This window comes from Eleginops maclovinus, chromosome 15 (genome assembly GCF_036324505.1).
Source record: "Eleginops maclovinus isolate JMC-PN-2008 ecotype Puerto Natales chromosome 15, JC_Emac_rtc_rv5, whole genome shotgun sequence".
In the NCBI taxonomy this organism is placed as follows: Eukaryota; Metazoa; Chordata; class Actinopteri; order Perciformes; family Eleginopidae; genus Eleginops; species Eleginops maclovinus.
The window spans coordinates 6,862,812-6,885,655 of NC_086363.1; the positions used below are offsets into that span (position 1 = coordinate 6,862,812).

Here is a 22,844-nt window from a genome sequence, read left to right on the forward strand (position 1 = left end):
GTGTGTGATAGATTTCTGAGCTCCGGTCATAGTACACTCTTTGAGGATGACAATCTGCTGTTCTACAAGAACTGTGGTCACTCAATTGTGTTGTGAAAGGAGAAGATCAATATTGTTCAATGTTTTATATGTGGTGTCATTGTATGTCCACAGAACAAACTAATAGTGCTGTATAACATCAACAACCCAAATCAGTGAAGCATGGATCAGTTAAGTAAAGCAAAAAACACGGAGTTACATGAACATTAAAACAGTTTTTCTTAGTAAGCAAGTAAATCAGCTGAAAATTGGGATTGATGAAGAGGATGTTATAAATAAAAGAGCTGTATCTGAATTAAATAGTTTAGGGAAATAATCTCAAACTAAAAGTTAAACTCATTTATTTAATGTAAACAAAGCATACTGTGTCTAGCTTTTATTCTGGACCAGGATGAGTTGGAGCCAGACAAATCATTAATTTAGTGGGCTTAGCAACATCTACTCACCTCTACAACTGTGGTGACACAGTCAGTCAATGCAGTAGGTTTCATAACCACTGGACTTGGTACGAATTAGAGATAAGATTCTTGTGACTGAAATACAGAGAAATGACAAAATGATACAGAGAAAATTCCTACAAGAAAAAATGTAAAACCACAAATCTGCACGATAGCTGCCCACTGCTCCTAGTACTAGGATGGGTTAGATGCAGAGGGCCAATTTCACTGTGTGTGCTCTGCTGTGTGCATGTATGTGACAATAAAGAGGGTTTCATCCTCCGATTCTATCTATCATATTTTCAAATTACAGCCAGGTGGAGAGGAATATGTTCACAAGCATCAAAACTAAATAAATCATAAAGACCTATTACACTTTGTACCACACAATACATATCAATATATATCTTCTGTATTGTTGATTAAACGGTGATGATTTGTTTTAACTGTTGTCTACGAGAAAAGGATATTCTAGGCCTATATATTTGGCTTTTACACAGTTGCCAAGTATACACCTTGCCAAAACTAATGCGGTATAATACAAAGCTGTACAACAAAGCCTTCTGTCATGGAGGTTTTATTTTCACTTTTTGTTCCGAATTATAATATGTTTGTTGATATAAATGAGCTGGATTAAATATAAAGAATATGTCTGTATAATATTTAACATGATACAACTGTACAAAAGGCTGCAGTTTACCCTTTATGCTAGTATTGATATTTCAGGTATTCAATTCAGGGTTGCAGGTCTTTAGACAAAATAAATACATTTAAACTTGTTTCAACTCTGGCATTCATAACTTAAGTTAAGTGATGACTTCTGAGAGCTGCACAGTGGGACACATTGCTTTATTGCAAACCAGTGAGCATATAATACTCACAATGTGGTACATGTTTTTTGGCCTAAAGTAGCTTACTGTAGCTCCTGCTACTACCTCAGCTGCATGGTGTGGTCAGGTGTAGTTCTTGAGGAGCAGGTCTCGCTTTAGTCAAATTCAAAGTTCGTTGACTTAACCCATCTTTACATGTGAGTTGTTTCAACTTTGTGATATCAAGAGCCACAGTACTTGTAAGCTACTTATTCAAGCCACATGTTGTCTTACTTTCTGGAAATAACCTGAGTTAGTTACCTTACACCATGCTAACAAAACAAGGTTGTTTGTTAACGTTGTCATGCTAACGTTAGCTAAACTAAAATATAACGGCTCTACGTAGCCTACTAGCATCTCTGCTAGCATCTCTCCTGGCCATTTGTCTCACATTAATTGTGACATTGAGAGTAATGTTAACTGTGCCAAAGTCAATAATTGTTGGTAATGGTGATATTCCTGGTGAACAATTTTTTCAGTAGTTATGCTGAAGCGTGTTTCAATCAGTCCATTGTTTCAGTCTCCATTATCCCACCGGTGTAACTAGTGTATTTCAATGCTAAAGTTGCTAATGAGCTAACACCAATTCTAAAATACGCATCATAATTAGCTATAATTGTGTTCGAGTTATCTGAAAATAACTCAAATGTTCAAGTCAATCCATACAAATTACAGTAGGCTATGTGGTGCATTTTTCGTTCAATAAACTAATATGCCTACAATAAATGGATATGGCTATAAAATAAATTCAGAAAATTATAAATAACTAGATTTGATTTAAAACACATTTTTGGGGGGAAAGATTTATTTCAAGGACTTTGATTGCACAATGTATTTATGTTGTTCCTTTATTCTGTAATGCTACATTTATTTTATTACACATTCTTAATTCACTGGTTGATAGAACTTTACATCATCAGTTTCAGAAGCTCTGTTGCATCTGAACAAGGCATTTCATTTTCCAGGCTGGGGTGCCTTTTTTTCTTGCGAAACAGGGCGCCCCTTCTGTAGGAGACTTCGTTGTAAATATGAACAGATGAGTAGTTATTTGAACAAAAAATACAATATTAATATTCCTTTCCCTTTATTAACAATACCTTTTTTAAGGGCTTTAAATAACCAACATAATATATAGCACACTTGTGAATCATTTGCCTGCTAGACCTTTGTCATAGTGGGCTTTTTTGACTTGACATAACAGGAAATGCACAACTGTAATTCATACCAAATTGTCTGTATGTGTTTCTCAATCAGAAAACCTCTAAACCGCAGACACTTGTGTGCATGTAGGGATAAAAGATATCTAAAAACACATGGTAAAGGATTTTAGATATCATGGAATTGCTGGTCTCTGAGCTAAGGTTACACAAACGCAAACTTTAGGTAGAAATCAAATCATCAAACCTTTAGGCAAATCAGACACTGCTTACCATTTCATACAGCCTCTGTCATTAAACCACTAACATCTGTTTACAGAAAAACCTTCAAAGGTCTGGAGAAGGAACCACTTAGGTTTAATGCAATCTCCTAATAAAGTATAATCTTTCTGTTTAGACAATATTAGTTATTGCTCCAAACTCCAAAAACGTTAAATGTCTCCACCATCTATCTCCAGCTATGTCAACATACAACACTTCACTATACTTCCACAAACATCTAAAGTACATCAGAAGCAACACTTTTACACTGTAGAGGGAGTTCCTCTGCACAAACGGAATGTTTTTTATGTGTAATGTCTTGATTGATTAATATATGCACACATTCAAAGCTATAAACTGTAATGTATGTTTTATTGATCTATAAATGCTCATCAAGGGACTGGTTTTACATGTACAGTGATTCGGACACTGCTTAGGCTAAAGACATTGGCAACTGGCACTGTAATTCAGTGCTCTTTGCTTGTACTAAAACAAATCAATAATAATGTCTACTTTATTTTCCTTCTGTCTAGGTGCCAAGCCCAGCCAGTGATCCAGCGTGTTCAATGCTAAGCCCCAGAAACAGGTAAATGGATATTAAATATTTTATGACATGTCTGAAATATGGCAGCATTTTCATTTAGAGGGCCTACGGGCTGTTGCACAACCACCAGGGCAATCCAGGGCATGATGTGTCCTGTTGTGAATTTGCAGAACTGTGTATTGCATGACTGGTGTTAAGCACACTCTTGTGACAGTGTTTACACAGGGTGTCGTCCTGTGGTTTTTCCAGTTGTTGTGGGTGTGAGTTCCTCAAGGTGCTAAAAAGCACGGTTACCTCATTTATTAAAGAAATGCAAATCTTAACATTCTCTCGGTCAAGAGTGTGAGGAATGGTCAGGGATTGAGTGTTGAAAAACTATCACTTTTACACATGCTGTTTGGTGATCAAGTTGTTGAAAGCATGTCCTAGTGGGACCCATATACTGAAGTGAGCTTTGTGTGAGAAATAGGAGGACTTTTAGCTTGAACTCTATCCATGTGAACAGCAGATAATCCATTCACATCATTGCAGTTTCATTGCTTTGGAGAATGTGGTGGGACTCACGGCTCATACAACACCAAATCAGGGTGTGCAAGAGGTGGAGCAAAGTAGAGCCTGGTAAACACGTTGTTGAGTTATCTTATTTTGTTACCCTGTCAGTTAATAAATAATTCTAGAAATCTGTGGTGTGTTTGTGTGTGTGTGTTGGTAAACAGCAGGCTTTACAAATTGAATAATTGACAAGAAACCCATATTTGGCCTAGCTGCTACTTTTGAGCTTCCAAAACACACAATACAGGTTTGGACTGGTTTAGGATTTAATTTATTTCGGAACATTACATAAGAGCTAGCATGCTGTAGGTGTAAACATATGTGTTCACAAGTATATCTGTTCATAAAAAGTCTATGAATTATTTGCATAGACTTTGTGGGGATACTTTGTGCACTATTTTATTTATCTTATTTGCACCATGCATGTTGAGTTGTTGGAGGAGCACGCGACATAAGATTTTCATTGCCAACATATACGCTGTATCTGCTGTGCATATGACAAATAAAACCTTGAAACCTTGAAACTTTATTCAAAGGGCTGGTTTGGTTACATTAGCAAAGGGCAGCACCCTAAAAAACTTTGTCCTGCACTGACTGACTGGTATCTGTTGTATCTTCAGGAACTTGTTGATAACATGTTCCAGTACTGTTAATGACAGACTATCACGGATCAAAGGTTTCCGTTCCTGAAATGTCCCTAAAAAGCTCTATCACGAGTTAAGCTGAACCTGTCTAGACTTTTTTGACGTATTTTATCTGGTCGTATTTGACATATTTAGACTATATTGAACAAAGTTACATAATACATTTAATACCAGTTGGAACCAAGACTCTAGCTTGTAAAAAGTATCAACCAAAACAAGAGCAGTTTTCGAAAACACTTGATGGAATTGCAGTTCACATCGACAAACTGTGACTACTGGAGGTCCACTTAAGTTAAAATATTTGTATTAAGCTTTTAGTAATTAAGTTAAAATTAATTTAAACATTTTTTACACTTGCCTTTGATTGATTTGGAATGCACTTTTTCACAATAGCTGAAAGCTGATTTATTATCATAATAACTCATTCTGCTGATAATAAATGCAAAAAGTGACATATTTCTGCCATTCAGGGTTTTATCAAACTAGAGGACAGGAGGCCAGACTGTCCACTGGGGCACAGTTATCAACCCCAGCCCCAACAAGCACAAGGGTTCCAATCCATGTTTTGGTACTGGTATTGGTGTTTACGAATATGTGGAATCTAACAGTCATATAATAGTAGCATAGAGTTTATAAAGAACATGTTCCAGTGACCCCCTCTGGTCGCTAACAGACATTACATTTGTGCGTCTTGGCATTGTCATAAATCAGATATCTATTGTGTAGCGGGCAAATTGGCCAACTTCAGAGCTTAAAACCAAATCGTCACGCTATGCCTCCCTTAAATGTGATTTAATTGAAAAAACAGCTCAAGTCAGAAGGAGTTTCTCAATGTAATTCAAATATACCTATTTCCATGTTTTGTAAAACATCACACACATTATTTTTGGTCATTTTTTCTTCACTATTTTTCAGTGGCAGAGACATTTGTTCAGTGTCTCTCCTTCACCCACTTCACTCACTAACATTATGTCACCTGGCAGTTATTGAAATTTGACCTTACAGATAGAAGCCTTTATTGATGAGGTCATCTAACTGAATGCTCAGATATTGTTTGGTTCAAGGCAACTGTTAAAGAGATTGTCCAGTGCAGATTTTAGTCGAGTTGTATTTCTATTTTCCTCGCATAGAATGAAATATGCTTTTTTTCTTTCTAAAGAAACGGCAACCACCGTAATTATTTTAACTTGTAGCAATTGTTCATGCATGCATTCTGCTTTATAGTCAATTGTTCATGCATGCATTCTGCTTTATAGTCATAATAATGCAGTCAATCAGGAAAATGTTGAATAGCTTGACACATTATTTATTTGACATACATTTTCACATCATATCAAACACAAAGACAGATTGCAGTATGCAGCATTGTTACATGTAATATCAATAACATATGCTCATCCCCATTTTCTGTCAATTTTTAAATAGAACTGATCATGACCGTTATTTCTACGCTTTATTTTTCAATAACGGTCAGATTTATGTATAGACTTTTTAGCTGAGCTCATTAAGTTAATTGTGAAGGTTGGAATCAAAGAATTATCTCAAGTTTCCTACCCTTAACTCTTAAGTAAGAGCTGTATTGAGCAGGAGCCTGCTCCAGATAGTCAGTAACGGCAAAGTAAAATTGATTCACTACAGATCTAAACGCATCCAGAATGTAATTGATGGTGCTATTTATAGACCAAGTGTCTAGTGCTGTGTTTGCAAACTCGGTTATGGTTGTCATTAGGTTTTCGTTCATCTCATAAAAGGCATTAATGTAAAAAGCAATGGCATCAGATTTAAGGGTATTGTCAACAGTGTTTCTAAAGAGGATAGACACGTGGCTCAGATTTGGGGCATGGTTGTTTGCAATGCTGTGGGCCTCCTCAGTATAGTAAATAATACTATTCTTCAGCTGATCAGAATGTTTGAGCAGTTGGTGTTTCTCAGCAAAGCTAGAAAAACAAGAGGCTATGGCAGGAATTCTTTCTTGTAGTCCACTGAGCATGATGTCAGGGGTGTCCATGTTGAAGACCATCTTCAGATTCATTTTGTTGGCATCTTTGGCAGAAGCTCTGATGGTGAAGAAATCGACATCCATCCCAGGATCAGACTGTTTGACAAAATCCAACATAAAATGAGATGCAACACTCTTGATCATTGTCATTTTGCAAATAATATATCAGTATGAGCTCCTTACAGCATAGCGGCCATAAATCCTGGAATTCATTTGCAGTGGGGCCCTGCCATGAAGCTGAAGACCCAGAAAGCCGGTAGATGGGATAGAAATTGTGGCACTGATTCCATCTTTGCGCACAGCGTAACGTAGGTTTACGTCAGTGAAGGCAGGGCTGTTAATGTCTGCATTCAGGGTAAGACGTGAGCCGCTGTAGAGACAGGCAGGAATGTGTCACTTCTCTGTAGTAAAGAAGGCTACTTTATCCAAGAAATATAACTATTTCATAGGAAATAATAATGAATATAGTTCATAATGTGGTGTCTCTTCTTGGGCTACTGGTATAAATGTGTTTGATTCAGTGTCAAGTTACAACTTTAAATCCAAAACACATTGCACACAATGTTTATTTAAACTTACCTCGATGTGTAGGAAAGAATGTGTTGAATGTCCATGCTCAGATCTGTATGGGTTAAAACTGCCTTCCCAGTAAGGCTTACGCCCTCATTTTCCAAATTGATGGTAATGGAAGCTGGTGAGGCAAATTGATTTCATTAAAAAAAAAATTAAAAAATCTTGGACGCAAATGTTGTATTTATATGGTACAAAACTACTTACAGTCCAGAACATGCTCCAAGAAGACAACTGGAGAGGTGGCGGAGGACCTAAAGTTGACTTTAAAGACAGGAGCACTGCCCTCTACGTCAGCTGCCACATTTGTGGTGTACAGCGGGCTGACAAACTTGCCATTGATGAAGATCTTCTGCTTGTCAGCTGTCACATCAGCAATGGCCTTCTCCAAGATGGAGACGTCCCCCAGGCTGCTCGGCTGAGATATTTCAATCTCCATATCAGCAGTCAAGGAAGACGTTGGTGCGAAGTCAATGTTTGCATGGACATCATGCTTCCCGTTGGTATTGAAATTGAACAAGTTTGCCTCGTTGTTTCCACTATATTTAAATACTGCATAAACACGGCTAAGTGATGCCTCGACAGCAAGATTCTCATTTACATCCATGGCAATGACTTTGGTGGTACCTTGGTTAAGCTTAGCATCAGCAATAATCTTGGATGTGGAACGTAAACCATCATTATTCAGATACAAATTGAAGTCATTATCCAGGACTCCCAAAAGTAAATAGTCTTCAAGCATTGTGCCATCCATGTTGGCCTTGTTTGTTGACTCCATAGAAACCTCCAAAAAGCTTCCCTCCAGCTTCAGACTTTGGTCTACCTGGGCCTTTCCAACCGCCTTGATCAGAGGGATGTTGAAATCACCTGTCATCCTGAAGGTGGAGACAGCATTTGCTTTGGTTTTTGTGTCTGCAACCAAATTTTGGTTTGCCTCAAGGTTGAGTATTGGCAGGGCAATCTTTGCAACAGTAGACACAGAGACAGCTGTTTCAAAAGTCTCAGTACTCAAGCTGATAGTGCTGTCATGGGTGCCTTCAATGTGGGGATTTTCAAGGGACAGGGAATTGGCCAACTTGATTCCTCTCCTGGTAGTCAGACTGGTGGTTCCATCGAGTTTGGCTTTAAGACCCTCAAACACAGAGGCTGTGGTAGCTCCCAGACGGAACACAAGATCTTCTTCAGTGTAGAATCCAGCATTAACATTCAGATTTAAAATGGCAGACTTGACGGACAGCTCTGTGATCAGGTTACCAACAGAGGGAATCTGGATCAGACCCAACATATCAACAAGGGGGGCGGCCTCACTTTTATGGTAAACGATCTTGGTGTCCACATTAACTGTCTGCTCAGTGGTGGTCAAAATGTGTTTTAGCCCGGTTCGGTCATACAAGTCAAGATCATTTATTGCAGGGGTATGTACACCAATAAATGGAATATTGATCTCAGGAATACTGATGGGCCTAGTCAGGAAATCCAAGTTTGCTTCAGCTTCTAAAGCAGCAATGACGGCAGCCTCCCTCTCATTGTTGTCAACAGTGCAGTTATAGAACATTTTGTACTGATTAAGACGGGCCAGAGCCACAGTGTTCATATGTTGTGTGCCAGGCCTGAATGTTACAGAGTAATCATTCTGCAGATCAATTTTAGCTATAAGAGCATCATTGACATTGACCTTTGTGTTTCCCTTATTCTGAAAGCTGAACAAAATCTCTCTGGGAGAGAGGGCGACATCAACCACATTGTATAAGTCTCCACTCACAACACCTATCAAATCTGTGCCATGGGTTGCCTTCAACTCAAGCTTCATGTCATGTAGATTGGCATTTAACGATCCTACTAAAAGGTGGTTTTTGATTGTAGGGCCTTCTGCTTCAGAGCGAATATCAAACTTCAAATTGCTAGAGATGTCGAGATCAGCGCTTAGTGTTTGTCTCATCTTCAAGAAGAATGTATCCGTGTCAGTAATGAAGGTCATCGTTATTGTACTGGGATTGACAGTGAATTGCAGGTCACTCTTATGGGTACTGTCATGGGAGTTTAAGGTGCTAGCTAGCTGATTTCCAACAGTTAATGTAATAGAGGTACCTTCTTGGTGGGCCACTGCTTTTTGAATTACAGATGTCTCATCGGTGAGGCCCATGATGTGTAGGTTAAGCATATGTTTATAAGAAGTATCAAAAGTAGCGGATAAACCACCTTTGGTAGTTAAGAAAGCTTCATTTAAAATCTCAGCGTTGTAAGTTGCTGTGGGGGCTTTCACTATGGTCTTGGCTGAGGCCTGGGCCGAGTGGTCATAAAATGTCACAGATCCATGGTGGTCCAACTCGAGAAAATTGTGAGAGAACTTAAGGGTCTCCGCAGCAATCGCATGATGCTCCTTAGTAACAGTAACACGAGCAGTGCAATCTAGGTGTAAGTTGAGAAATTCATAGCTGAGAGATGTCCCTTGGGAAGTCAGAAAAGCTGTAAGCTGAGGACCCTCATCTACATCAAGAACGCTCTGGACTTCAGCAGCATTCCTTATAGTGTAGATGGGGGAGTTGACTTTTATCTCATAACTCAGTTTGCCAAATCCTGGAATCATGATCTGAGTTGGAATGACTGGCAGCTGAAGTGTTGGGAGTTGGAGAGACTCTAAAAGTTTCTCTGCTGGAAAAGGAGGAATAGTGGGAAAGGAGAGCTCTGGGAGTGTGAGCTCAGGAAGTGAAAACTCAGGCAGGGAAGGAAGGAAGTCCAAAGTCAGGTCCCCAAATGAAACACTCATATCAAACATCTTCAACTCAAAATTTAGAAAGAAATCAATGAAGTCAATGATTTTCTGTTGAATGTCATCAAGTGAAATTATAGTGGCTTGCACTGTGTGGAAGCCCATGATGGTGAACTCAGGGATTTCCAGCTGAGGAGGAATTTCGAACTGGTTAAGTTTATCTATGCTGAATTCCAGTGAAGGGACAACGAGATCAGTAAGAGGAATGGTGAAGGATGGCCACTTTTAGATGGGCTTTCTGTAGTCCAGTAATCAGTCCTTCGATGATCTGCACAATTTCAGCAACAATGTTTTGCTGAGGTGCCAACTTCTTAATGACCTCAACAATGCTGGTAAACGTATTGGTGGCATTGTTTGTTAACTGGGTGAAGCACTTCTTTGCAAACTGCAGATAAGAGGTCATTTCAGCGTTGATATCCAGTTTTGCAATTTCCTCCTTCATAGTTTCAGTAAATCCTTTCAGATTGTTTAACACAATCTGGTGAAATTCCGCAATTCTTATTTTTCTCACTTGTTCCAGATAATCCTTTACAGAGGTTAAGACCAAGTTGGCCAGATTTCTTATTGCCTCAAGTTTCTCGGTGATTTCAAGAGTCCTTATCAGTTCATTCAAATGAGCAGTGTACTCAACGATCATTTGATTGCCATAATCCAGAAATGTATTATAATTAAATGAATCAATTTTCTGTTCAATAACGCCAATACATAAATTCAACTGGGAAATTAAATCCGTAATCTCAGTTGATTTGAAGTAGTCAATAGCACCATGGAAGGCTTGGATGAATTTGTTAGGCATGTCTGAATCCTTCACCATCTTGGCTACAGCACTGAAGGTTTCCTCAATTCTGAAGTGCTTGATGAGCTCTGCAACATTTTCCAAGAATGTCTGAAACTTTTTGTCAGCCTCAAATGTTATAATAAACTCTCTTATCTTGGCATTGAATGTGTTCATTTTAGCAAGGATGTCAAGTTCCTGAATCATTTCCTTAATATAATCTGTTATATTACTGAGAATGTCTGAAGGAATCTGATTTAGTAATTCTTCGACGTGAGCTTTAATGTTGATAGTAGAAATGTACTCCTTCAGCTCAGCAACACATTTCTGAATTTCAAATGTCTCAATTATTTGTTTCATGTCACTCAGGACGGTCTGTAGTTGTGTGTTGATTTCATACTTGGAATCAATGTCACGCAGGAACGCGATGCTGCTCCCTGATAGTTTTTCCAAGTCAATCTGCTGGATAAGCTCCCTCATGGTCTCAATGACATACACAGCCATTGCCTGGATGTCATATTCCTCATTGACATATCTTAGGTGATCCTGGATCTTCTGTATGAGAGTTTCAGGAAAGATGCCACTGTCAATAATCTCTTTCACCAGACCAACAACGTGTTGTATGTAAATAGTGACATCAGCCCGTAGTTTCTCAACAGTAACTTTCAGGTTGGTCAAAGAGTTTTCCAAATCGTCCATGGAGATGACAGAGTTTTTGGTAAAATCATTTAGGTTCTGTTTCAGCTGAATGAAGTTGCTCTCTATATTCAGTTGAACAATTAAATGCCTTGCATGTTGCAAAAGAGCCTCAAGTTTAGTCTTGATGTCTTCATTGTTAACATAGTTTTGCAGTGTCTCTGCAACATGTACAACAAGCATTTTGAGGCTTTCCAAGTAAGCAGAAATACTTGTAATTATAGGGAATTGAATTATATGAGTATTTGTGCTCTTATCATATCTGAGGAATCCAGAAACAGCAAATTCCTGGTTCTCCACAGAGTCTGTATTGAGAATGTTTGTGAGGAGGGTGCCAGAAACCTCAATTCCAGTTCTCTCAACAGTATTGTAGGCATTCAACTCCTGTTTATAAATGTGGTCATTAAATTTAGACTTAATTCTAAAACTGGTCTTCTGCTCTTGAAGTGACAAAACGGTATCCATTTTATTTTCCATAATTGTCTTAAGGCCAAAACCGTTATCTAGCTGCTGGTTTACTGATGCTCTGCATTCATGTGAGCTAGCAAAAGCCAGGGGTTGTGCCTTAAGGAGGAATTTGCCATAGAGCTGGGCACTATGCTTTCCATACATGGTCATGTCTCCATCAGCGTTAAAGATTGCATCAAGGTTGAAATCAAAAGGAACAATGCTGCAACGGATGGTGTGATCAAAGCGGAATGGCTGTGAGCTGAAGCGAGCATCGTTGGTCATCCTGGCAGCAAGACCGACAACCTCAAGCTCGGTGTTGTGGCTCATGTGAGTTCCAAAGAGTTTTCCAATGGTGCTGCACTTTGCATTAGCTGTCATATCAGCATAGTTGACCTGATAGGTGTGCTTGATCTCTTCCTCACCATAGATGGCTTTCAGGTTTCCAGTCAGATCCATCTTGTAAAGCTCTGCCTGCAGCTGGGCCTCATTAATGAAGTTGGCAGCCAGAACGTTCAGGTTGTTATTTACATTTGCAGAGGCAGTGTATGGTTTCAGGTCGATGGTGATATCATGAGTGTAAGATGCATACTCACTGGCAGTAGCTTCAGCCTTTGAGTTGAAGTCAAGGCTAGAAAGAGTAATGGTCAACGTGTTGGCATTATCAACCTTGATGTCTTGAATTGCAGCCTTGTTGGTGATGGATAGAGTAGCCATTGAAGCATCAAGCCCGGCATTGAAGGTGTTTTCCAGGGACAGGGGGCTCTGAAGAGTGGTTGTTCCACTTGTGGTCAAACCATCCTTGTTCATTTTAAGAGTAGCCTTATGGGTAGCCTCATTCTCAAGGAGCTTTATGGTGGCATCACTGTTCACAGCCAGGCCATTGACATCAAGGGAGGCAGTCAGCAGGGAGTAAACACGGTTTTCAGTGTGGTCAGCATTAGTTTCCATTCTCATTACAACTTCACCAGCACCAGCAGAGGCTTCAGCCTGGTTGTGGATCTTCATGCCAAGAGCAACAGCATTTGCATCACATTTCAGTGACAGCTTGCTGTCTTTGAAGGAAAGCTCTGCAACATGGGTCAAGAGATCTTCGAAGGCATTGGTGTTAGACACAACTGAGAGTTCACCATTGGCAAGCGTTGCTGCAATTGTATTCTGGGCCTTGACAAGTGTGGAGTCAAGCTGAACCATAGAATCGATTTTGCTTCTTGCCTGAATGGGAAGATGGCAAATGACTGGGTTGAAATGGTATTACCATACACTGGTCCTGCAGTGAAGTCTCCCTTAAAGTTGCTATCAGCAGAGATTTCTTCAGTGTTCATTCCTGTCAAGCCAGTGTGCTCTAGGATGAAATAAGGACCAAGTGGGCTTTTGGCTTCAATCTTGCTGCTTGATTTCAAGGTAAGTTTGTCTGTGATTGTTGCTTCCTCAGTGATACTAACACTGACTTCAAGGAATTGATGAGCCAATGAGCTTTCCAAATGGGCCTTGATGGAATCAGTGGTGGCCAACACTCCAGAGCCTAAATTTAGAAAAAAAGAGGAAAATATCATTTATACCTGCATAAATATTGGGATTAACTTTATACCAAACATTGAGATTATTTATTGCTTTACATCATCACTAGCAGATATTTTTACTCAATTAATTACTTTGGTTGGTCAGTTGTGTAACTGGCAGACCAATCTATTTATTTATTATTTCTGATTGAGATGAACTTTTAATTACCTGTCATCGTAACTGAGAGGATTTCAACTGGGGAGGTTCCTCTCACATCAAACTTAGCAGAGTAGCTTGGTGTTTCCACAGCGTCTTTGCCGGCAGCCATTGAGGCCTCCATGTCATATAGATTGCTTTTCATCAGAGTTGAAACCTCAGCTTTGCCAAAAAGAGGAATGGACAGAGTAAGGCTCTCAGGAACAAACAGTTCTGGGATGGGAATTTCCATCGAAACAATCTCCAGTCCAAACTGGGGTAGTGACAGGCTAGGTGTAGTCAAAGCTGCTGGGAAGTTAAGTTCTTCTGTTGACTTTCCTCCAAGAGGGAGAGGGATAGCAATGGTGAAGTGCTCATTGTTGAAGTGGTAGACAGCCTTTCCCTCGCTGTTATAAAGACAAAAATAAGGTGCATAAATGATTTGGGGGAAAAAATGATCATTTAAACATTTACTTTGGAGTTTTTCTCACTTACGTCTTCAGGAACAGTGTCTTGTCTCAGTGTTCACATCAGACTTGAACTCAACCTCAAACTTGCTGGCATCTGTAATAATAGAGAACAATATATTAAATCCAGAGATATAAGGAAATATTTCTCTATTTCCAAAATTATAATCAAGAAGTAAATAACTTTTAACACATCTTATGCCATAGTCTGAAAAAACGGCACTTGAAAAGTGAAATTACCGTATTTCATTGCGATTTTCTGCTCAGACGTGGCAGCCATAACCTTGATTTCACTTTTAAGCTCCAACTCCAATTCCTCATCACGTTTCATGTTAGCTGTGACGGTGGCATCAGCATTGATTGAGGGGACAAGAAGTTGGACTTGCAGCATAGCCTCCTTCATCTCCTTCAAACTGAAAAATAGGACACAGAGTTAGCTTAATTTCAATGATGAGGTTGAAATGTATTTGAGTTTATGTTGTGTTTCTTACTTGGCACGGCCAACCAGAGAAAGCTGAGGGATGTTATTGTTTATGAGGTCAAGGGAGATGGAGTGAGTTCCTTTTCCCTTGGTGTTTCCATCGACAACACCCAGCCTGAGTCCAGCCTCCACATCGTAGTCTGGGATCTGGATGTCAGCTGTGATGACATTCTTTCTCCTGTTATATTTCATGATTGCTGTGGCCTCAGTGGGCTCAGCACCTGATGTTGACAAACCAAAAGATTAGTATAAGTTAACTCAAGTTAATGAGGGCTTTTTTTCCCAAATTGAGGTAGTGATAAGCCATAAAGATGCTTCAATATTTTCCCCTACCTTCAGCCCTCAGAACAATCTTCACAGAGTCGACCTTCTGCCGTCCCTCTTCTCCCTCTCTCAGAAGCTCGTAGGCAATGGTGGCTGTGTACTCAGCGACTTCTCCAGTGGGGTGGAGCTCCACAGCAAGTCTGTTCAGATGATTCAGTTAATAAATCAATATTGGAAGGTAACTTTTAAAAAAAGACAATTATGTGCTGAAAGTCTTGCTTACTTGCTGTCTCCTGTGATGGGGAAGTAGGGGGCTGTCTCGTGAGAGAAAGCATCAGTGTACTGAAGATCAGTGCAGTATTTCATTCCAGCAAAGAAGGGAGTGCACTCGCTAACATCAACCTTGTCCATCACCATAGGGGGATGGTCTTCACCTCTGATCCAGTCACTGCCACCAAGGTGTTTCTAAATGTTAAGGGTACATAAGTTAGACTAAAACTTAGAAAGAATGAAATTGTTGCTCAAAGATTGATTATCTCCCATTATTTCTATGAGGCTATTATTACAGAAAGTTGCACTTAAGCTTGAAATACAGCTATTTTCAACCTTGTTAAACAACATTTTCCCCTTTATAATGTTGTACATACAGGTAGACTTATAGTTGCTGCTTTCCAAGCAGAGTTGCAAGGCGTTTTTTGCCTGTTACTTACGTCATTTTGATGAGCTTTGTAGGACGTGTTGGGGCAGGGATGGTCAGCTTCACATTGTCCTTCTCCATGGAGATCTTTGCACTAAGCCCACTTTCGTGGAAAATGTTGGTATGCATCTCTAAACCAGAGTTGATATATTCAGGGATGTGGGAGCCAATCTCTGATACAAACTCGATGCCGGCAGAAGGCATAAAGGTCACTTCGCTCTGTGTTGGCAAATAAGAGAAAAGTGAAGAGTTGTGGTGATTGGGTTGATCATACAAATATATATTAGTGTCATTATAACATATTTAAGAATAATTACCATGTCACGGGAAATATGAAGACCTCCCTTGATGCCAGGGGTGAAAGTTCCAGACATTGCAATCCTCAGGGGCACACCAGTGGCAGTCGGCAGGAAGAATTCATTATCCATGAAGATGTAGTGAGCAAAGATTGTGTTGTCAGCCTTGGTCATCAGTGCCTTCATGATCTGTGGCAAAGAAAGATACACATTAGACATTTGAATAATTTACAAGGAACTTACAGTGAATGCATTGTTTCTACTCTGCTCTTTAAAGATATGCCCTTACATCAGTTGGGAACATTTTGAACATGCTGTCAATCATCATGGCAGCAGAGTAGGCCATCTCTTCCATTTCATTGGTCCTCAGATATCCCAGCTCATTCCCCAACAGCCTCAGGTAAACCATCGCCTCGGGAGACTGTGCTGTCTTCATTTCATTAACGAGTTTGTTGAGGTTGCGTCCGATCTCCCTCATCAGGTTCTGTGATGCCTAAACAGAAAAGTCCTTACTATATTACTACATTTATTACAGTTGGTATAAATCCAAAGTCACTTATAACATATTTGATACTTTTGATAAAAAAACATGTTTTCTAAATACCTGTCTCTTCTTCCTGTCCTTCTTCAGAGCAGGGAGCATGTTCTGCAGGATCTCATTGACTCTGAGTGGCATGTTTTCAGAGACAAAGTACATTGTCTCCAGGGCAGTGTCGGGGAAGAAGCCATTCTTTCCGAACAGGGCTTCAACAGTTGGCTCAAATCCATTGCCCTCCATACCAACCTGTAAGGGTGAAACACATTATGACATGACCTCAGCACATTTGATTCCTAGTTTATGGAAAAACTCAGCTCAAAATGTTTACCTCCATCATGTCGATGTCATAGCCAAATGCCTTCAGAGTCATTTCAAGCATGACCTCCTTGGGCAAGTAGCTGCTTCCCTCAAAGAACATGTTGCCTTCCACAGATCCAATCTTGTAGTTGCGAGAGAACTTGGTGGGGTCCATAGTGGCCCCGACCTCATTGCCCTGAAGTGCATCAAGGATCTTCTGTCTCAGTCTGAAGGAAAGAAAACAAATATTACAGTTAAATATATGATAGTGATTAAATTGGAAACGTGCTAAACATCTTGTACAACAACAAATGTACAACATTTGAATATAAATTGGAAACCGCTTTTCACTTACTCTTGTGTCGCTGGCTCAGTTGAGGACAAAATGTTGGTAACGTGTGAGATCACAAAGCTCTTGACTTGTTGGTCCTGCTCATTGGGCAGGGCATCAGCCAGCTGGGCCAGTTCAGTGGGCTGGGGGTCTTTCATGAGTACCAGATATGCAGCAACACGCTTTTGCATTGGGCTTGCGCCGTCCAAAAGCACTTGCATGAGAATCTCTCTGCCCTGTGACGAACAACATCAAAATCAATGAGTAAAATGTAGAAGTAATCATTTCGATATTGTGTCAGACCGTTGAATGAATTTGACTTGCCTCCTCTGGGACGGGAGTCAGTCTGAAGGCCTGGATGGCAGCCTGTTGCACAGCCGGGGAAGCAGCAGGTTGGTTCACACACTGGATCACAGCAGACCTGAGTGCAGGTCCAGCAGCTCCCATAGCTGCTGCCATGTTTCCAATAACCTGGAATCAAAGGACATATTAGTATTGTGCTCATTGGTGTTTGCAGTCATTTTACTTTTGATCTGTAGCAAATGTTACTCACTCTCAATGTCATGAAAGTGTTGTCCTTGTCGCCAGAACAGTCACCCAACTGGGAACCCATGAACTCAGCAACAGAGAAAATCTCGGGGATCAGTTTGCCCTCAGCTTTGTAAAACCTGGTCAAAAGCAAAATATGATATTATAATTCAAAGCTTGCTAATACTCAAAAGTGGGAACATTGCTGAAATATAATTCAGAGATTGAATCTAGAATAAAGGGGGGTTCATTTCACTCACCTCTTTACAACATTGCTCAGGGCATACATGATGGGCTTGCTGGGCTTGTATTTGGCCATCTCGAGCATGTCATTGATCAGGAGGGCAGAGGGATTGGACACCAGTCCCATAGCAAAAACACCGGCATCAACCTCCAGTGAGGAGGTGTCAAAGGTCCTGAGGATCTGCATGATGGCACTGCTGCACTCAGGGGTTCCACACTGGGCCAAAACCTGGTAGGTTAGGACACTGGACACTTCAAGAGCCTCTGGAATGGCGGGACTCAGGGTCTCGGTCTTCATTCCACGGACCATACTGACAAGCACGTGGAAGAGGTGGGCCCTCTTTTCACCATCACTCTCGGGCAGAGAGGCCAGTTCCCTCAGGAGGTTCAGACCTGCATCTTTATCCTGGATAGCACTCTTGTCCTCAACAGCGTCCATGTGAAGACCCTTCACAATGCCACCTGTGATACATTTGGAATGAGTTGTTTATTTAATTCCATAATTCGACCTGTATTAAAACAACATACATCAGAAAAGGAACTTACTGTGGTCAAACACTCTTTCGTCGTGAGAGGAAACTCCAACCAGGGTCAGTTCTTGTTTCCCAACATTGACAATTCCATGTTCTCCCCTGTGGAGACACATCATGGTTAGAAAGTAAAGTAGAATCATTTGACAAGATGTATCACTATGTACACTTTCGTAAGGGGACAGTTAAGAGTGCAGTGTATGATTCATCTTACTTGTGAGAGTAGGGAATGAATATGTGGTTTTCAGTGCATGAGCCAGAAGTCATGTGTTTGTTCTCATTGTCGAACTTGTAGTTGCAGGTCTGGGAACTTCTGACCATCTGGGCAAGAGGGTAGTGCTGAAAAGAAAAGATGATATTAATGTACTGAATTAATCAAAGTTCAAGTTAAAAAGTATATTCCCACGTCCCACTTCAAAGAAATATACTTAAATAATTAATTGTATAGTTTAATTGAAAGGTTCATGTTGCTAACTCAGAAAATTGGATATTTTACCATGCCAGAGACAAGTGCCATTGGGCTGGTGTGGTCTCTCAGTGGGACAAATTTGTCACATCTAGACAGGTCCCTGTTGAGGCTGATGTCAGTTGCGATGTCCTCTCTTGCGTTGACTGTGGATTGGGTCTTGCACTTGCCATGGATGGTGGGCTGAAATAGTTTATTAGGGAAAAAAATTAGAATGTACTACTGGCATCCTTAATATAAACATGATGTACTTTCAAGGTGGTACTGAAATATGCACGTTTCAAAGCATTCTCTGATGAATGTACCATGTTCTTGTTCTTGTCTTCTTCCAGCAGAGGCACAGCCAGAGCAGAAATGATTCCCCTCTTGATGTTCAGGATGGTGGTTGTCTCACCGTCTTCGGGGTACAGTTTGACATCGTAAACTCCCTCAACCACGACCTTCAGAGGATACCTAAAAGGAAATGTATTATATCAAGATTAATAATCAATGAAAAACCTGAATGATGATTAATGTTTGAATCAAAATAATCTTTGACAGGGATTTTCATTAAGTAACATACTTCTCCATTTCAGCGGCAAAGGCATCAGAGCTGGCTGCAGGAGCGAAGACAGCGTTGCCTTCTGCGTCCATATCGACCACCTCACTCAGGCTACAGCCAGTGGTGCGGACGATGTAACTGCAAGACTGAGGTACTTCAACTGAAACCTATGAAAGATGGTACACATTTTTTTTTTTTAAATCAAACCCTCTGAGAAATGTATATAAAGAGAAGAATCAGATGACTAAAGATGATTGTGTACCGTGCATGCGCCTTTGGGTCCGTTCTTGAGCTGTGAGGCTCCGTTGATGGCATTCAAAGATTCAGCTTCATATTGGTATTCATACGTGTGTAGGGTCTTGTACCTTTGGGACACTGCAAGAGAAGACCATATTAAGAATTTATTTAGTAAGCAAAATCCATCTTATTACTTCCATAAAACTACTGTCAATGTGTAGACTGGATGTAATCAAGTCAATGAAAAATCTGGTGTAACTTACACAGGCAGGTAGGTTGGTCTTCATCTTGGGCAACTATTAAGAAAAAAGTCAAATTGTTTATACTTTGGTTATTCAAATGCAAATAAACAATAACATACATAGCAGAACTACACAAATCCATAGTTGTTCTTCCATAGTTAATAAAGTTTTCATTTTTTTCACGACTGTCATTTCAATTATTTATTTTTTTAACATGCTTTAAACTTCAGTCGTCAAATATTTCATTATAATACAACCTTACAAGTTCAGCTCAGTCTGAATGATAATATGCCTCCTCTCCCACGATTTGCATAGGTCAGAGGTAGAGATATTTTTACAAAAAATAACCCACCTAATGTCCTTGGAGACATGAGAGTAAAACAAAAAGAAGCCCTCAATTCTCAATTTCACCTAGCTCATACAACAACACGAATATAGTAAAAGAAACTTTCCAAACTCTATTCCAAAACCTAAGCTTTTATCCTTTACCATGTATACTGTTGAATATTTACACTGATTAGCATATGACGGCACAAGTGAATGACAGGTGAAAACTACTAGATTCTCTACAGTGATTTTTCTCAAAAATGTTGTGCTTTGTTCGCCTTGATTTACTACTAGTCTCCATATCCATCAACCTTAAGCAACAATCTGCAGAACTATCCTGTTCAGTAAATCAACAACACATTTAACAGCCTTGGCAACACTAACTATTTTTTCAGTTTGCAATAATCTATTAAGATTTTGACCTAGTTTATCGAAAATCAGTTTTCCAAAATGTATTACCATTATACACCAGCATTCATTTCAGATACGATGCCTTTGGCTGTTATTAATACACCTCAACTGCTCAATTTAGTAAAGTATGCTGTTACATTGGCTACAGAACAAAACTCAATCAGGAATTTGCATTTGTGGTGTCATTTTCTGGTTTATACTCGATGTGAATACTCCTAGGCAAAATAAGGTACTTTAACATTTAACATCAGTTCAGAGGATCCGGTTATTTACATCTACTGCCCAGTAAAGAAAAACCCTAATCTCTCAGAGAATTTATTTGAGTGACCACAAATCTTAAAACAATTATTGAAGTATCCATGGGTAGCAATAAGATCAAATATAATCACATTTCCAGAACTATGACTGAAGTGAAGTTATCAAATTGTTGTGTGCCTAAAGATATCCTACTTTTGAGCATGCGGCATTTTGCATCTATCAAAACCTAGTTCTAACAGCGCTGTCTCAATTATTTCTGTTGGGAATATTATCCACATGCACAATGTTATACTAAGTCATTTTTAAAGAAATATACAAAGTTCAAGTGTTTTCCAAGAAGTACTTACAAGCCAAGGCAGATGTGCTGAGGATCAGCAAAAGGCAGAGCTTTGTATCCCCCATGTTGGGTTCGTTGAAGCTCTCTCCTTTGGTTAGAGCGAGTACTCGGTCGAGACTGATTCTTCTGCTAGAGCTCGGGACTTTTATACCTCAGCTGGGCTCTGTCAGGAGACTAGGAGGCACAGATAGTGCTTTGGATGCTCAAAGTCCACCCCACCCTCCTGTGTGGAGGGACAAAGGCAAAAGTTTGAAAAGATACCCAAGGCTGAAAGCACTCAATTTTGTTGAATCTTGAAAACATGCTCTTATTAGAGCATTAAAAGGGCATCTGACAGATATATTTAAATGCACAAAGGACTAGATGAGATATTTTGATTGATTTAAAGAACATTAAGCATAGCCTTAAAAAATACTGTAGAATTTTTACATGTAATATAAATGAGCTATCCAGGAAAATTAGTTGTGTCATAAAGATCACAGTTTTCAGAAATCTCTAGGCCCATTTGGTCCATTTGATGATGAAAAACAACACTTGCAGTAGGTTTAGTAATCATAAAAGCATTATTTTATTTTCTGTATGTACTGTTATTCATTGTGCAGGTTCTTATGGCAAAGGGTTAGACTTAAGGATTGTGCCTTAACTTTAAAAGCTGGGTCAAATATTTTAGTTTTATGGAGTCATCAGGCTGAAGTTGATATTCTTGCACACCAAAAAAGGCCTTCATTGAAGTTAACTAGCTAACAGCTCCAGTGTTAATTAGATCACTGATAAACACTCAGTGGTGAACAATGAGTGAATGAGTGAACAAAGTCCCACTTAATCTGAAAGAGAGGATTAACTTTTCAATTGATTTGATGGTTAACAGAAAAATACCTTAACTCTGCATTTGTTGTTATGCAAATGTTTGATACCTGCTTTAATGTTGGTTTTACAACTGTTTTTACTGGTTTATTAAGCAGTGCACAATAATACGCTTTACTGTTAATGCACCAGAGTTAAGTATGTATAATATACTACACTTTAGGACTATACTAAACATTTTGAATTAGATTGTGGCTAAACTTGACAGTTAAATATAATTAAGTGATCATACTTACAGTAAAGTACGTTGTAAAATAGTTCAATGCTTGTTGTTCTGCTTCCACTGCCACAAGCTAAAATGACAACAGTGAAAACATTTGCCAAACTAATATGGGTAAGATAATGAACTTTGATCTACAAATATTCAAAGGTTTGTGCAGAGTTTGATTTGTTGTTTATGAAGGACTGCAGTCTAGTTCATGGCAGGTAAAGCACTCACAGTCAATTCATAAACAGCAATATCCTAGGGGTTCCTAAAGTCTTTTATTCAGTTTTGTTTAAATGTAAGTATTTTTCATTCTTATGTGTTCATGTGCAAAAGAGATAATGTAGATTATTTAAATACATTTTTCTGTTTTGCACATCGATCACATAACTGCACCTGAATGTTGTGCAAGGGTCTGATGCAATACATCCCCATCGGGAACCTTTAAAAGTTTGTCAGATACTGACACTGTTTGCATTGGTGGACATGTACACAGATAGAGTCCAAAGGGGCCTTAGCCTCTTTAGAGACTTTGCTGACGCTTTAATTCATCATGTCAGATTTTCATATTAATATCAATTTATATTAGTTTTGAAAACAATATGATTTTCTGAAAGGCTATTGTAGAAGTTTGAAATGAATGCTGCCACACCTCAGTTGAGTAACGCACCTCAGTTGAGTAACGCATCTCAGAGATCTCAGAGGGTCTAATGGTGGAGGAGAGTATGAGGGAAGGCTAAGAATATAAGCACACTTTTAGTTGAATCTTAAAAAACGTGCTGTAAAAAAGAAAAATCTGTTGTGTGAAATATTTTATTATAAAATC

General features: G+C 39.4%; 2 protein-coding genes across 2 annotated transcripts; both read right to left on the reverse strand.

The window, feature by feature from the left end:
• Positions 1 to 507: 507 nt before the first annotated feature.
• LOC134877215 (apolipoprotein B-100-like) lies at positions 508 to 13,170 on the reverse strand. The gene is given in 8 exon segments (XM_063902636.1): positions 508 to 572; positions 6,487 to 6,598; positions 6,686 to 6,872; positions 7,082 to 7,193; positions 7,280 to 7,856; positions 8,052 to 8,440; positions 8,510 to 10,061; positions 10,063 to 13,170. Coding segments are annotated over 8 exon segments (5,886 nt in total). The 5' UTR covers positions 12,955 to 13,170.
• A 594-nt stretch (positions 13,171 to 13,764) lies between these two features.
• On the reverse strand, positions 13,765 to 22,097 carry LOC134876545 (apolipoprotein B-100-like). Its single transcript, XM_063901526.1, is given in 25 exon segments — positions 13,765 to 13,865; positions 13,954 to 14,022; positions 14,166 to 14,338; positions 14,417 to 14,627; positions 14,740 to 14,870; positions 14,954 to 15,089; positions 15,092 to 15,135; positions 15,381 to 15,586; positions 15,685 to 15,852; positions 15,953 to 16,156; positions 16,268 to 16,447; positions 16,530 to 16,725; positions 16,854 to 17,065; positions 17,154 to 17,300; positions 17,383 to 17,497; positions 17,618 to 18,062; positions 18,147 to 18,232; positions 18,345 to 18,469; positions 18,627 to 18,779; positions 18,902 to 19,049; positions 19,159 to 19,304; positions 19,400 to 19,512; positions 19,638 to 19,670; positions 20,960 to 21,172; positions 22,050 to 22,097. Coding segments are annotated over 23 exon segments (3,492 nt in total). The 5' UTR covers positions 21,015 to 21,172; positions 22,050 to 22,097; the 3' UTR covers positions 13,765 to 13,865; positions 13,954 to 13,957.
• Positions 22,098 to 22,844: the final 747 nt, after the last annotated feature.